Raw genomic sequence first — 17,033 nt, forward strand, 5'->3', positions numbered from 1 at the left:
ACATAAAATGAAAGTCAGATAGCTGTAACTAACTTTCATGAAGAAATAACATTGATTTGATTAGACAATGGGAAACTTGAAAAAACAGTAGATTTGAAAAAGAAAAGACAATCCCAGTAAAACCAAAAAAACAAAAACAAAAACACACACATTTTAAATTTGAACTTTGTGTAAAATGGAACTACTTTAAATAGTACTAAACTGTCAGTCCAGGTGAAACAAGGTTTCGCTCTCTCTCCTAACAGAACAAATACATTACTGGCAGCAGAGAAATGCGAATTTCTTCCACTAAATCTCATGCTAACCTGTTTCAATTCTGAATTCAATTAAACACTGTTAGGAGTAAGTCTCTATGGTCTCTCTGCTTACATTTCCACTGGAGTGTCATTTATGGTTGGAAAAGGAGTGAGACATAACATTTCACATATAATTTGGTAACAGTTTTCCCTCACTATCGACCTGGGCTGGATTCAAAACAGTAATTTAATGATTGGCTCCACCTCTTGACAAAATATTATAGTAACAAGTAACAAAACAATAAAAGGTTTTCTGTTTGAACCCAGCTTAATGCACTGTGGATACTACTTATTGGAATTCATTTGAAAAACTAGGTCTCTCTTTCAAATTTAAAGGACTGTAAAGTGTATTTTAAATCCAAAATGCTCTAAGGCTACTGAGTTAGACAGCCAAGAGCAATGTTTTTCAGTTCCACCAAACTTTAAATTTAATGATGGGCAACTAATCAAGAAATCAATCAGCAGTTCTATGTAATGTAAAATTAAAAGCCACTAACCTGCAACATTTTTTTCCCTTTTAACTTCCCTCTTCTTGATGATTTTTATTTCTGCATAGTAGTAAGATCTGCTCCTTTTCCCTCATCCACCTTTGCTCAGGATACTGCTTTGAAATTGCTTTAGATTTCCTTCACACTATCTGTATCTTCTCACATTTTTTCCTTGAATTTCAAACCCTCATGACAACAATCTATTATCTATCCTAAACTTCAGATGATAACACCATATACAAATTATTGAGGCCACTGAAGTATTAATCAGGATGATAGTATGTCATAAAATGAGTACATACACAATGATAGCTCCTTACCTTCTGCGCTTTATCCTTCTGAAACACAAAGACAGGTGGAGCAATGGCAGGCTTTTCTGCAAAAAAAGAAATTGTTTTTTCCAACAGCATTAAATATTACATCATTATGTTATGTGGTGCTTTTCACAGAAAAAGAATGAATTCTGAAAGTGTTCACATCACAATTCAGGGCAAATACAAGGTCCCTCACGGGCACACACAATAGGCCCCACGGCTCATCTGCTGTGAGCTGTCTTGGGTAGAAGGTAGCAGTTATGAGGTAACTGCATAGCTCTTTATAAGCAAGCACATTTATTCCTAAGGTGAAAGCATTATAGTGAAAACATTTTCAAGACAGTAAAAGAACCTAATCGCATGCTAACAAGCTTATCAGAGATCACCCAAAACTTCAGCATCCAGTTTTCTGTGGTTACAAGTTCGTTAACAGCCATAGGTTTACTTCCTTTTATAACCTAGGCCTTCAATCTTGAAATTCCAGAAATAGATTATCAGTAGAAAAGAGTTCCCTCCTCAGACTATAGCTACAAAAAGGATGGGATTTTGCACAACCAGAGTTGGGAATTTGCTCTCACCTACCTACAGAGAGATTCCCTAGGCAAACTCTTTCACATTGTTTATCAAAACATCCATTATTGTCTAGCCCATTGTTCATGTGCTCCTCTGAAATTCACAACACCTTCCACCCTTACATTTAATAAAATTGACTACAGATACTTCTTAATTCAGTAAGGTTTTTCAAAGATATTTCAAGAACTTGCCATATCTGTCTCAATTCCATTACAATAATTATTACTAAGGAGTGACTAAGGGCAAGTCTACACTTAAACTTTTGCTGATATACTGAAGTTAGTGAGGGATGTGATGTTTCTGGCATTTCAATGCCCATGAAAGCTATGAGATAGATGCAGTTTTACTCGCTTAAGAGTACTTTTGCTAGATAGACAATTTCACTCAGCAACTGGCATAACCAATTCTGGAAAAAGCACTGTACTGTATTAGGAAATTTTGCCAACCTGTGCATCCAAACTACCAAACCTTTTCCAGACTAAACCTAGGTGATTTAACACCTTAAGCCCCACTTTCAAGAGCATTTATGCTTCTAAGCAAATCAGAACTTTGCGTAGCAAATAGGGGTATGTTGTGAGGGATTTCTCCAGGAGAAGGAGCATCAACTATGTAACACTAGGCATCACTCAGCTGTCTTTTAGGCTGTTATATGCTTGCTTCTTGCCACGTGCCTGCTTCATCAAAGTTTAAAAGAATGGCGTATTTATGGGGCTGTGTGCTCAGCACTGCACCAAGCTAAGTAAGGCTGAGAGCTTTGTAACCAGGATCCAGCCTGCCATCTTTTGATCCTTAATCTCTTTAAGATCCCTTAACAAGGAGCACGGCAACTCAGGAAGAACAAGCAAGTAAATCAGCCAGCTTGTACAAGAGTAGACGAGCTAGTGAACAGGAGCAGCCCACAGGGAAGTTTAGAGAAAGAGCACGCAAGCCAGATACACCAAACATTATCTAAATTTAGACCAACAAACACCAATTCCCACCCCCCACAATAAGGCACTAAAATAGTAAATATATTGTTAGCAGAAGTACAGCAACAGAGTGGGGGGTATCCAGCTAAAAACACTGAAGAGAAAGGACAGGCTACACCTAATTATAAACAGAACCAGACTGCTGCACGTAAAATTAAAAAGGTAGTAGAAAATTATTTTAACTAAAGGCTGGAGGAAACCAACAGGTACAGAAAAGCACATAGTTCAGACAGAAGCATGCCTTAGCAGAGAACTTATTAGCATGAATATCAGTCTATATCCCAAAAAAGAAGAGCACAGAACTTAACGAAATACAAAGCAGGAACTAAAGTGAAACAGTTAAATGAAAAAGCCCCACTCAGTTGCACTACATGACAAATCAATATATACCGAGAAATATTTTAAGTGCTTCTATACAAATCCAAGAAGTCTAAATAAAATGGGTAACCTTGAGTGCCTGGGATTATATGTGATATGGAGATAATAAGCCCCACAGAAATTTCATGGAATAAAGATAAGTAATGTGACACAGTAATACCTGGGTACATACTATATAGGAACGACAAAGCAGGTCATATCACAGGAGGAACGTTTGACATTCTCTCATATTTGGCACCAGAGTAAAAATATCTTAAATGATTCGAAAAGTACCACAGACTAATCTAAGAATAGATATTTCATGAGTACAGCAGTAGGAATATACTACCTACCAGCTGAAAATGGTGGCGATATTGACTACTGTAAGCATGGGGGTTAACAAATTTTCACATAAATGGGAAGGAGTCTGGGGGAAAGAGGCTACACCCTGGTTCCTGTCTCACCCCGGACTTGTGCAGGAATGCTGGTCAGTTTCCAGGGTCCCGCAAGCAGTGGGGACCTGGAAAATAGGCAGCAGCCTGGCTCTCCTCCCCTTGCAGAGACAGGAAACTGACCAGAGCAGCAGCCTAGGTCAGTTTCCTAGCTCCAGCCAGTAGAGGGGAGCTGGGAACTAGGGGCAGCCTGCCTCCCAGCTCCCCTTCACTTCTTGGAGCCAGGAAACTGACCAGGGTTGCTGCCTTGGTTGATTTCCCAACCCTGCAAGTAAGGGGAAGTGAGCAGGAAGACAGGCTGCCACTTCATTCCCAGCTCCACACCACTTGCCAGAACTGGAAAACTGACCAGGTCACCAGCACTGGTCAGTTTTCCTGGCTGCTTTTCCCTGCCTTCCCCCAGCCACTTGGCTGTCAGCCTGATAGCAGCACTACTGAGAGAAAGTAGGGAGAAGGGGCTCTTAGCCTGCCTATCTGCCCACAGAGCAGCTTCAAGTTGTCCTTAACTCACATTAAAGCGAGTTACGTGCAGCCTGAAGCCACATATTTTAAGGGTTTACTATATCAAATGCTCAGAGAGATTAGAGGCTACAAAACAGAAAAATTCAGTTGAAATCCTCCATTATCACTATGATCAAACTGACCATGTCACCTCAACATTTCTAGACATCATCAGTGATTGCTTCTTGGAAGCAACTCGGCCTATAAACCAGAAGGGGAGAGTCAGTTCTTGATTTGGTCCTAAGTAGCGCTTAGAATCTGGTCCAAGGGGTGAATATAGCTGAACCACTCAGGAATTGTAACCTTAACGCAATTAAACATTTTTACATGCGGGAAAATACAAAAAAAATCCCACTATGCTAGCATTTAACTTCAAAAGAAAAAAAGAGGAAGCTAATTAAATGGAAATTAAAAGCACGTGTCACAAGAGTGAAATGCTTCCAAGCTTTATGAAGAACTTTTTAAGGGCCACCATAATAGGGGCTCACCCTATATAAACACCTCGAATTACAAAAACAAAAAACGTTGCCACAATGGCTAAACAGAAAAAAAAAAAAAAAATCAGGAGGCACTAGAACTCTTTAAGGCTCAGGCTATGTCCACACAATGAGAAATTCTATTTTCTTGAATTTGATTTTGTAATGCTGGATTTTATAAATTTGAATTTGAGTATCCTAATCTCCCACAAAGTCAAGTTAGAACTGCCACACTAAATCGCCAAAGCATTCTGGGTTTTTTTTTGCTGGTACAGTGTGGAGGAAAAAAAATGCTCCGCAAGTAGTTGTGGGTAATGTGATGTCATCTTTCCTCATTCCCCTCCCACTTCCGTCTGGAAAAATGGCAGATGGCAGAAGGAGAAGTTGGGAATCCCAGGTGGAAGAAAATCAAATGGGTTTGCGTCAGAAGGTGCCAACCATGTAAAACTGGTTGATCAGCCGCTTTTCCCCCTTTGAAAGAACACCTTCACATTATTCCCTTTCAGCATGACTTCTGCCTGACCAGCACCAAGAGGGGGACTATCACACCCACATGCCAGAATGACTCTGTGCCCTGGAATAACCCAGATGACTATGCCATCTCAACTGGTCCCTCAGCTACTCTTCTCCCCCTTGAAACCAGAGATTGCCCAATTAACTAAAATCTCTTGCTTTTATAACTGAATTATCAAAGATTTTACAAAAAGCAGATAAAACATCATCTCTGAAAACATGACAGGAACAGATTACAGCTTGTGATAAATGCCCCCTGCATACGTTGAGGGATACGGGTGTAGGTGAACAGCCAGTTGAGATGGTCCCTTCAGGGGCTTTCTCCAGCAGGGTGGGGTGGGGGGGGAGGCTAGCCCCAAATATCAATGACTGCTGGGGCCATTTCCCCCACATAGATTGAGAGGTGGGGGATGTAGATGAAGGGCCAGTTGACATGGGCCTGCCAAGCACTTTCTGCCAGCATGCCGGTGCACGTTGCTCCACAGAAAACAAAGCAAAGACTATGCTCCCTGGCTTGTGTTGCCTATGAGGGGCCATCCATTCTTCCTGCCTTTCCCCCAGGCAACAGCCAGCCCCTGAAAATCTTAGCCATGAGGGGAAAGAAAACACTTCCCCAGCAACAGACAGCCTCCAAAAATCTTTTCCAAAGAGTGGAGGGAGGGAACACAGACTTCCCTCCAGCGACAGCCAGCCCTCAAAAATCTTTCCCGCCTTCAGAGCCTTCACCACACACAAGCCAGGACATGGTGCTGTCTGAAAGCATGGTCTTTACTGTATCTCAAGCACATGCTTTTATTGGGCTAGAGGCTAGCCCTGTGATGTGGTAGGGCAAGGGATAGACCCCTGACTGAATGGTGCTGGGGTGTGGGGGGGCTGCCCCTGTACAAATGTGAATTGCAGAAAAGAAGTTTCTTGGCCTATCATACAAGCATGACCCCCGCAGCCTAGCTATGACCTGGTGTGGTAGGGCAGGGGCTGGTGCAAGTGCTGGGGGGCGGGGGGGCCAGAAATCTCAGCCTCTCCTGCTATATCCTGTGCAGGGAAGAAGCCATTGCCCTGTGTTGTAGCTATTTTTTCATGGCTAGATGTAATCACCGCACTGATCCTAAAGAAATTAATTCAAAATGGGCCCAGGTTCCCACTTCAATTTCTGGGCATAAGGTACAGAAGTCAAATTTGCAGGCTTCCTGTTAACTACTTCCTGCGCACCTGGAGAGCAGTGGAGATGGAAGCAGCCAGAGTGGACAAGCGTGGGGCATTGTAGAACACATACAGAACACCTCGAGAGACCAACAAAGTCAATTTAAATAAATGCCATTTCCACACTAGAATTAATCCAACCGTTTAAATTCAAACTTGGTGTTATACTGACTTGCATGGTCGGTGTAATAAATATTGACCTTAGCGCTCCCTAAAATCGACCCAATGGCATTCACAGTGAAAACTGTGACATTGTAAAAAAATCAAGCAAACTCCCTTAAAATAGACTGCATCATGTAGTGCAGACATAGCCTGACTGCCAGAAGCTGGGACTGGACAGCTTGGCATGCATGACTAAATTGATAGCCTGTTCTACTCATTCCCTCAGGAGACATCTGGATAAATGAAGCTATTCAAACTGAGGCTGAAACCTTATTATTTGGTTGTAATTGCACACTTAGAGTTAGTCTCTCTATACTGATAGTTCAAATCACCAGTTGCACCTCTCAATTTGCCCCTCCACCCATATCTCCTCACTTTGGTCAGTGGAACCATGTTACTTTTGGTGAAAATCAGAAAATTGTAAAAACCTTACTTCCACCAAAGCAGGCTTTTATGGGTTTCCCATTTTCAACAAAACGTATACAGTTCTGAACCGAGTTAAGCTAGTGGTGTCTGTAATGTGGGTGAGGCTTGTCTGGACCTAAAGTTCAGCAGCAATATTTGACATAGTAATTGGTAATATCCTTCATCTCTAAAGCCAGGTTGTCTGATTACCCATGAGTGTGGTCTCAGTAGGAGAATTTTTTCCCCAAATTTTATTTTATACACACCTCTTTAAACTGTTCAAAATAGCTATTAGTCTGTAAGTTGCCACAGCACTTCTCGTTGATTTTACTGTACATTGTGAACTGTGAGTAACTTTCCAAATTCATCATAAGTTCTTCATTCCACATCTGCACAGTCCTACCTCCATGTTTCAAACACTCTCCACTCTTCTGTAAAGCAAAAATCCATTTTCATTTAATTATTTCTTTTGTTTTAAAATAAAGAAATAGGCTTTTAAAATGAAGAAACATCTTGCTAATGCCTAAATTCTATTTGCAGCAGATGTGATGATATAACTTGATTTTAGAAAGGCTTTTGACACTGTCTGATTCTTGTACACAAACTTAAGCAATGTGGCCGGGGCAAAGGGCTGCTACCCCCGCCACTCCCCACTGCCATATGTAGACTAGGGGCATGGCACTCTGTGGCATTTTAAAGGGGTTGCTCTGAGCACCTTGAATTGCTGGGTCCAGGAGCAACTGTCCCCATCAGCAGAGCTGGTTATCAGCAATTCTCTGTCACACTGGGAAAGTATATACATGGTGTACTGCAGGGGTCCATTCTAGGTCCACGCTCTTATTTTAATTACTTGGCAGCTGGGGCAGACAGTCGCAGTGGTATGGCTTCTCCCAGCGGCAAGGAGCTGGGCTGCCACTTGGTTCCCAGCTTCTCTTGCTTGCAGGACCTGGGACAGACCAACCAGCACAGGGCAGGTCAGCTTCCCGAGTCCCGTTAGCAGCGGAGAGACAAAAACCATGCGGCCACTCTGGGAGTCAGAAACCAGGCTACCACCTGGTTCCAATCTCTCCCAACTTGTGCAAAATTTGAGTTACACCAGGAATATGAGGAATGCAACCCCCGCATAACTCAGAGGTCTACTGTATTCAGTAAATTAACTGTATATATGTTCTCGAACAGACTTCCAAGGGAAAACATAGAATCCTCAACATTAGAAGTTTTTAAAAGTTTGAACAAAAACTGTTAGAGCTAGTCTATGTTTATTACGCCTCAGCACCAGGAGCTAGTCTTTAAGGCTATGTCTACACTACAGTAATCCTTTGAAAGAAATTCTTCCAGAAGAGCTCTTCCAAAAAACACCCTTTTTTCGAAAAAGTGCATCCACACAAATATGTAGATTAAAAAAGAAAAATTGATCCACTCTTTCAATGGAGAGCATCCACACAGCCCCTGCTCTTTTGAAAGACCAGGACAGGGATCGAAAAATCCGGCACCATGAGGACTGCTCTTTGGGGGAAAAAAGGGCCCCAGCGCATCTACACATTTTTATTCCCAAAAGAATCTTTGGAAAAAGGCATTCTTCCGCATCTGGGAGAGGAAGAGGGCTGCCAGAAAACTGCTGTGTTCTTTTGATTTCTGAAGGCCTGTTTTTTTTCAAAAGAACTTCCTCATGTAGACATACCCTGGGACTTCTCAAGGTCCCTTCAAGTTGGGTATTTCTGTGATATACTGTACCTTCTGACAGATTCTCCCCGGAAATGGGATACCATGAGCCCTCTGATTCAACAGCCTGGGCTCCCTCACATTGTGCTGCTCTGACAAGCTCCCAATCCTACACAATCACCAGTATTCACATAGGCAAGAACAAACAGGCAGTAGGTTAAATTTCCTAACGTAAACAGAGATTCTGAGAATGCACTCTTCTAGCCAAGCTTCCAGATCTGATAACCCTGTAAAAACAACAACAACCTTTCGCCCTTGACCAAACTGTAGCTCTTAGGTATCCACTTCTTTAATACTATTCCCAAAGTTCACACAAATACAAAGAAGACAAGCAAGAAATGCACAGGAAGAAAACTGGGCCACCTCTGAAATCTTGCCAATAACAGCATGCAAAAAAAATCCTATAGCACAGATGTGATAAAGGTAAGAAAGCACAGTCTGTCAAGTCTTGAATAAAACTCTTCTAATATCAGAGAGGTAGCCACGTTAGTCTATATCTTCAAGAACAACAAAAAGTCCTGTGGCACCTTATAGATAACAGCTATTTTGGAGCATAAGCTTTTGTGGCCAAAGACCCACTCCATCTGATTAAGTGGGTCTTAACAGCTATTTTGAAGCATAAGCTTTCGTGGGTAAAGACCCACTTAATCAGATGGAGTGGGTCTTTGGCCACAAAAGCTTATGCTCCAAAATAGCTGTTATCTATAAGGTGCCACAGAACTTTTTGTTACTCTTCTAATATGTTAACTGAACCCAGACTCCCTCTGCTCAAAAAAGAGGGAAAAAGGCGTTTCCACAAGGACTACATCTACACAAGCAGCACCTGTTGGCACAAGTGACTGTCGGAAGGGATTTCCCAGAAAAACTTCTGTCAACAGGTTGGGTCTACACATAAAAGCAGACTGAAAGAGCAATCCACTCTGTCAACATAGAGCGGCAGCAAGACTGCCCAGCCCTCTCTCAACAGAGCAGTCAACTGGAAACTCTGCAAACAGGGGTGCCCAGGGAACCAGAAGCCCTGTATGTCAACAAAAAGGCCCCCGGAGCATCTACACAGCTGTTTCCTCAACAGCACAGTGTCAAGAGAGGCGTTATACCTGAACCGGGAGCGGTACAACACTGCTAGTGGATGTGCTGGGTTATGTCGACAAACTGCCAACAAAGAACATTTTGTGTGTGGACACACTGTTTTTGTCCCCTAACAAATGCATGGTTTTGCTGCAAAAACCCTCTCATGTAGGCACAGGCAAGATGTTACTTTACAGAAAAGAGCTTAACTACATATAAATCCAGACACTTATGTATTTATTGCCCCTAGATTTTTATTCCAGATGGTAGAAGAGCATAAAACAGTACCTCCTAATTACACATAAAACCAATACATCTTGTATCATGCATTTTCTACAGATGATACAAGTTACAATTTCTCCACAAGTATTTGTGTAACAGATTTGTATCCCAAATCAGTTGCACCTCTTTGAACTGAAACATAGAAACTATACAGTCCTAGCCAGTTATTTATTGCAGCCAAAGTGCTTCTAGTTTTATGGTCCTGTATGCTTTGCCCCAGTGTTTCTTAAACTTTGAGACCACCGAACAAACAATATTTTTTATGCAGAACACCTATGAAAATTTTCTTCAAAAAAAAAAAAAAATCAATATATACAGCAAAAACAACATGAAGTAATTTAAACAGGTACCATAGCAATGAAGTAGTAACATTGTATCTGGTTTAAGATTAGAAAATATACAACCTTAATGTATTTTTCCAAACAATTTGTTCAGGGAACAGCAGTGTACCATGGAACACAGTTTAAGTAACTACTTTACACTGTAGCATTTCTTCTCAAAATGAGTAAACAAATGAGAAGTGAGAGATGAATTTCAACAACACAGGAAGAAACAGAATATGCATATGAAAAGAGGGAAGAAAAAAGCTTAAAGACAAAATTATGGTGAAAAAACAAGGGTTAGGTAAGCATAGCAAACTGGCAGAGTCACAAAAACAAACACAGTAGAATCTCAGGACTTATTAACACCAGAGTTAAAAACTGACCAGTCAATCACACACCTCATTTGGAACCAGACATCCATAATCAGGCAGCAGACACCAAACAAAGCAAATACAATACAGCACAGAGGGGAAGCCGTACTAGTCTATACACGTACATATAGTCATATTTTGACCTTCCCCCCCACCCCTCCACTCTCTGATTTGCTCACCTTGATTATCTTTTTCTGATTTGTCCTCCTTGCTTACTGTTTTTGGTTCTCTGTGCCTTAAATATTGAGTCTGTTCTGGTCTGGCTATGGTCTGAAGAAGTGGGTCTGTCCCACGAAAGCTCACCTAATAAACCACTTTGCTAGTCTTTAAAGTGCTACTTGGCTGCTTTTTGTTTCGACAACACAGCGCAGTACTGTTAAACTACAAGTTGAAACTTTCTTGTCCAGCACCCTTAGGACCTGACCATTGCCACAAAAGAGAATTTGCTGGATGAGGGGAGGTCGATATTGTCTAGCATACTACCAACACTTCCACTGCTCACAGGGCTCTCATAAGACATTTAGGGGTAAATCACAGCTAAACAACAGCTTAGAACACTGAGAGCCAGGACCAATGGCTGTAAACAAACTTTATGAGACCAGAGGAAATTTGGTCATGATAAGTGGTCATCCAGCTAACTAAAATCGTGCCAGATTATGGCATTTATCAGACAAGAGAAATTTCCAGATTAGAGAGGTTCAACCTGTACTAAAAAGAGGGTAAGTATAAAAAAAAAGTTGCAAGGTAAAAACTGTTTCTCTGCTTGTTCCATATAAATTAAATGGTTAAAAAGAACAATTTTCTTCTGCACAGTAAAGTTTCAAAGCTATATGAACTCAATGTCCAGGTGTAAACTTCTGAAAGAATGGCCCTTACACTTTCTTGGGCATCATGAACATTTCAGACCTACAACCTCCACTCCTTACATATTCATAACTCAGAGGTTCTACTGTAGAAGGAAAACAATTTTTTACCCTAGTTCTGTTGTCATACAATTTGTCCCGTGTTGTACGTAACCAATATTTTGGTGGCTGTAGTAAGATTAAGACCCGTACAGCACAGGCCTGGTTTGAGGCCTAAGGCACAGAGACAATGGACAAAACATGGCTAAAAGCAAAGCTAACCTGTGAGCAAGAGACAAGCCTTGGCACCAACAGGGCTGAGACTACAAAAACACTAATTGGTAATAAGCCCAGGTACAGAGCAATAACTGGTACCAGTTGAAATCACAAGGCACCACCAGCTTGGTACCTACTCTCATAGATACAGACCTAGGTTCAGGAAAGGGTCTAAAATGACAGCATGATGGATAAGAGATTATCTAACCAAACAATGAAGTACAGGGAGATGCATGGTAACCTGACAACGTGAGAGGTTGGCAAATTGATATGTCAGTGGTGAGATGTGCTTTGTTTGTACCTGTATACAATAACATGGTACTTTGCAGGGGACTCTCTTTGTTTGACCTAGCAGGGGCCATAGAATTCCCACTGACTGCTTCAGTTCATTATAGTAGGTACATATGCGCAGTGGATCCGTAAAGTATACTCGACAAATGTTTGTACCGTGCTTGGACACAAACCCTCGCTGGACGGTTTCAATCCTTATGTGGGTCTTTGGGAGATCTGTGCTATAATCACCGTGCCTGCAACACTGCAAAACCACCCACCCACACACACACTTTTCTGCTTATCATTAACAGAGCCAGAGACCCAGGAGGCCACAACCTCAGTAAATCTGCCCCATTACAGATACATACTTAAAAAGAATGAAATAATGTAACTTGTTCATCCACAGCAATGAGAAAGCAATGGAATATGGGGGAATGAGTTACATTTTAACTGAACTGGATTTGGTGACAAAAAGATTTCACACAACTCTTTCTTCAATCTTTCTTGAAATTCTGATGAAAACAAATAGGTATCACCAAAAATTTTGAAAGGGTTTGGCAAGAAACTGCAGGAAAAGAAGCATATTTAGCTACAATTGGCAGCAACTGCTCCTGTGGATTCAAGAAGTTTTCACTGATTTTTTTTAAGTGTAGTTAGTGTCTGTTTACAGTGCACATATTTTGTTCCAAGTGATGCCAAAACAAACAGGAAGAAAATACCAACTGTGGAGTCCAGCCTACATTCTGTACAGGGACTGTTCAGTATCCTGATTCACTGCTTTTAATGTATGAGGGCTCTGAGTACAGAAAGTATGTTTTCAACTCTCCTTTAAACTGTAATGCATGCAGTAAACCCTCAACATACACGCAATCAAGCTGCCTGACTCTTGCTGCCCTGACAGGAGCTGTTTTTCCCCCCACTCCTGTCAGGGAGGGCAGCCTGACTCACAGCTACTGCTCCTTGCGTCAGCAGCCGTGAGTCAGGCTGCTGCCCCGACAAGAGCAGTTTACCTGTCCCCAGAGTGGAGGGGAGCTGGGAACCAGGCAGCAGCCTGGCTCCAGTCCACTGGCTGGAGCCAGGAAACTGACCAACTCTGCTGCCCCTCAGTTTCCCCCCTCTCCCAGTGGTCAGTTGGTCAGTTTCCTGGGGAGGAGAGGGGAACCAGGCTGCCCCCTGGTCCCTGTCTCCCTGCCATTCTGGAAGCCAGAAAACTGACCAACCCTGCTGGACTGGTCAGTTTCCTGGCTCCCCTTGACTTACATGAAAATTTGAGTTACACAGGCGTTGCAGAAATGCAACCCCTGCGTAACTCAAGGGTTTACTGTATAGACCAAAATTACCAGTCTACAGAAGTACAAGTGGCACCTCTAGCAATTAAAACAGATTATCAAACAGCTACTGCTAGCTGAGAAAAAAAAAAGTCTTCATATATTCATTTCAGATTACAGAGAACATACTTGAATACCCGTACATCAGAGGTGTGACACTGAGCAGGTCAAGAGTGACTTCACGGCTCTGGGGTCACAGCTGAGGGAGTCTAGGGCACAGGCGGTATTCTCCTCAATCCTGCCTATCAGTGGTAGGAGCCCAGGCAGAGACAGGTGCATCCTAGAGGTCAATGCCTGGCTTCGAAGATGGTGTCGCCAGGAAGGCTCTGGCTTCCTCGACCACGAGATGCTATTCTAGGAAGGACTGCTAGGCAGAGATGGCGTTCACCTTTCGAGGAGGGGAAAGACCATATTTGAACATGGACTGGCTAACCTAGTGAGGAGAGCTTTAAACTAGGTTTGACGGGAGCAGGGGAGAACACGGAAACCTGGGAGATGGGACAGAAATGGGAGGCAGCATGGGCAACAATGTCAGGGTAAAAAGAGGGTCAGGACAAAACAGGGAGACAAGATCAAATCAATATCTTAGATGACTATATACAAATGCAAGAAGTATGGGTAATAAGCAGGAAGAACTGGAAGTGCTAATAAATAAAATACACACATCTATGACATCGTTGGCATCACAGAAACTTGGTGGGATAATACACATGATTGGAATGTTGGTACTGAAGGGTACAGCCTGCTTAGGAAGGACAGACAGGGAAGAAGGGGGGAGGTGTTGCCTTATATATTAAAAATGTACACACTTGGACTGAGGTGGAGATGGACGTGTTGAGAGTCTCTGGGTTAGACTAAGAGGGGTAAAAAACAAGGGGGATGTCCTGCTAGGGGTCTACTACAGGCCTCCTACCCAGGTGGAAGAGGTTTTTTTTAAAACAACTAACAAAGTCATGAAGGGCCCTGGATTTGGTGGTGATGGAGGACTTCAACTATCCAGATACATGTTGGGAAACTAATACAGCGGGGCACAGACTCTCCAGTAAGGTCTTGGATTGCATTGGAGACAATTTTTTATTCCAAAAGGTTGAAACAGCTACCAGTGGGAAGCTGTTCTAGATTTGATTTTAACAAATAGGGAGGAATTGGTAGAGAACTTGAAAGTGGAAGGCAGCTTGGGCGAAAGTGATCATGAAATCAGAGTTCACAATTCTAAGGACAGGAAGAAGGGAAAACAGCAAAATAGAGATAATGAATTTCAGGACGGCAGATTTTGGTAAACTCAGAGAGCTGGTAGGCAAGGTTCCATGGGAAGCAAAATTGAGGGGAAAAACAGCTGAGGAGAGTTGGCAGTTTGTCAAAGTGACATTATTAAGGGCCCAAAAGCAAGCTATCCTGCTGCATAGGAAAGATAGAAAATATGGCAAAAGACCATCTTGGCTTAAACAAGAGATCTTGCATGATCTCAAAATAAAAAAGGAATCATATAAAAAATGGAAACAAGGACAAATTACAAAGGACAAATATAGGCAAAACAACACATGAATGCAGGAGCAAGATTGGAAAGGCTAAGGCACAAAATGAGCTCAAACTAGCTACAGGCATAAAGGGAAACAAGAAGGCTTTTTATAAATATATTAGAAACAAGAGGAAGACCAGGGACAGGGTAGGGCCACTGCTCAGGGGGGAGGGAGAAACAGTATCAGGGAACTTGGAAATGGCAGAGACGCTTAATGACTTCTTTGTTTCGGTCTTCACTGAGAAGTCTAATGAAGGAATGCCCAACATAGTGAATGCTAGTAGCAAAGGGGTAGGATTAGAAGTTAAAAATCACTTGGAAAAATTAGATGTCTGCAAGTCACCAGGGCCTGATGAAATGCATCCTAGAATACTCAAGGAGCTGATAGAGGAGATATCTGAGCCTTTATCTATCATCTTTAGAAAATCATGGGAGACAGGAGAGATTCCAGAAGACTGGAAAAGGGCAAATACAGTGCCCATCTATAAAAAGGGGAATACGAATAACCCAGGAAACTACAGGCCAGTCAGCTTAACTTCTGTACTGGGAAAGATAATGGAGCAGGTAATTAAAGAAATCATCAGCAAGCACTTGGAAGTTGGTAAGGTGATAGGGAACAGCCAGCATGGATTTGTAAAGAACAAATCATGTCAAACTAATCTGATAGCTTTCTTTGATAGGATAACAAACCTTGTGGATAGGGGAGAAGCGGTAGATGTGGTATACCTAGACTTCAGTAAATCATTTGATATGGTCTCACATGATATTCTTATTAAAAAAATAGGCAAATACAATTTAGATGAGGCTACTATAAGGTGGGTGCATAACTGGCTGGATAACCTTACTCAGGAGTAGTTCTTAATGGTTCTCAATCCTGCTGGAAAAGTATAACAAGTGAGATTCCGCACGGGTCTGTGTTAGGACTGGTTCTGTTCAATATCTTCAATGATTTAGATATTGGCATAGAAAGTACGCTTCTTAAGTTTGCAGATGATACCAAGCTGGGAGGGGTTGCAACTGCTTTGGAGGATAGGGTCATAATTCAAAACAATCTGGATAAATTGGAGAAATGGTCTGAGGTAAACAGGATGAAGTTTAGTAAGGACAAATGCAAAGTGCTCCACTTGGGAAGGAACGATCAGTTTCCCACATACAGAATAGGGAGAGACTGTCCACAGCAGAAAGGGATCTACGGATTATAGAGGACCACAAGCTAAATATGAGTCACGCTGTTGCAAAAAAAAAAAAGCCAACATGATTCTGGGATGCATTAACAGGCGTGTTGTGAACAAGACATGAGAAGTCATTCTTCCACTCTACTTTGCGCTGGTTAGGCCTCAGCTGGAGTAGTGTGTCCAGTTCTGGGCACCGCAGTTCAAGAAAGATGTGGAGAAATCAGAGAGGGTCCAGAAAAGAGTGACAAGAATGATTAAAGGTCTAGAGAATGTGACCTATGAAGAAAGGTTGAAAAAATTGGGCTTGTTTAGTTTGGAAAAGAGAAGATTGAGGGGAGACAAGATAGCGGTTTTCAGGTATCTAAAAGGGTGCCATAAAGAGGAGGGAGAAAACTTGTTCTTTTTGGCCTCTGAGAACAAGAGGCAATGGACTTAAACTGCAGCAAGGGAGGTTTAGGTTGGACATTAGGAAAAAGTTCCTAACTGTGAGGGTGGTCAAACAGCGCAATAAATTGCCTAGGGAGGTTGTGGAATCTCCATTGCTGGAGATATTTAAGAAGAGGTTAGATAGATGTCTATCAGGGATGGTTTAGACAGTACTTGATCCTGCCATTGGGGCAGGGGGCTGGACTCGATGGCCTCTGGAGGTCCCTTCCAGTCCTAGTACTCAATGATTCTACTTCACTTAAGGTAATCAGAACAGCTTACAGTAAACCCTCGATTTAACAGATTAATGGGGCAGGGGCATCCATCAAAGCCAAAGGTCCATTAAATAGAGGTTTTACTGCCCACCCACTCCCACCAGGTCCCCCCAACCTCAGCCTCCCCCCTGCCCCAAAATGCCTGTGACTCAAAGGATTCACCACCACTGAAGGAGTCGCCAGAGCCCATCGCTGCAACTAGAGCTGGGAACCCTACCATGTGCAGCTGGGGGCGGGGGGGGAGGAGACGGACAGCGCCATGCAGCTGAAAGAGCCATGACCACTGAAGCCACCCTGTGCTCTTCCCATCAGTGGTGGGGCGCGGTGCATATGCAAGAGCCATCTACCCACAGCCATGTCCCATCTGTGGTGGGAGGAGTACAGGGCAGCTCCAGCAGCAGTCCAGGCCACCACAGAGGGTTCAACCGTGGCAGACCAGGTAAGTCCC

General features: G+C 42.6%; 1 protein-coding gene across 2 annotated transcripts in view; it reads right to left on the reverse strand.

Annotated features, from left to right (window-relative positions):
- Positions 1-17,033, reverse strand: part of RANBP3 (RAN binding protein 3) — a 145,632-nt gene that overhangs the window by 117,888 nt on the left and 10,711 nt on the right. For both annotated transcript variants that reach the window (XM_074977951.1, XM_074977952.1), the window contains exon 2: positions 1,105-1,160. In XM_074977951.1, coding sequence (XP_074834052.1) covers positions 1,105-1,160 — 56 coding nt within the window. The remainder of the gene's footprint in view (positions 1-1,104; positions 1,161-17,033) is intronic.

The sequence above is a fragment of the Carettochelys insculpta genome, chromosome 27, assembly GCF_033958435.1.
Source record: "Carettochelys insculpta isolate YL-2023 chromosome 27, ASM3395843v1, whole genome shotgun sequence".
NCBI classification, from domain to species: domain Eukaryota; kingdom Metazoa; phylum Chordata; order Testudines; family Carettochelyidae; genus Carettochelys; species Carettochelys insculpta.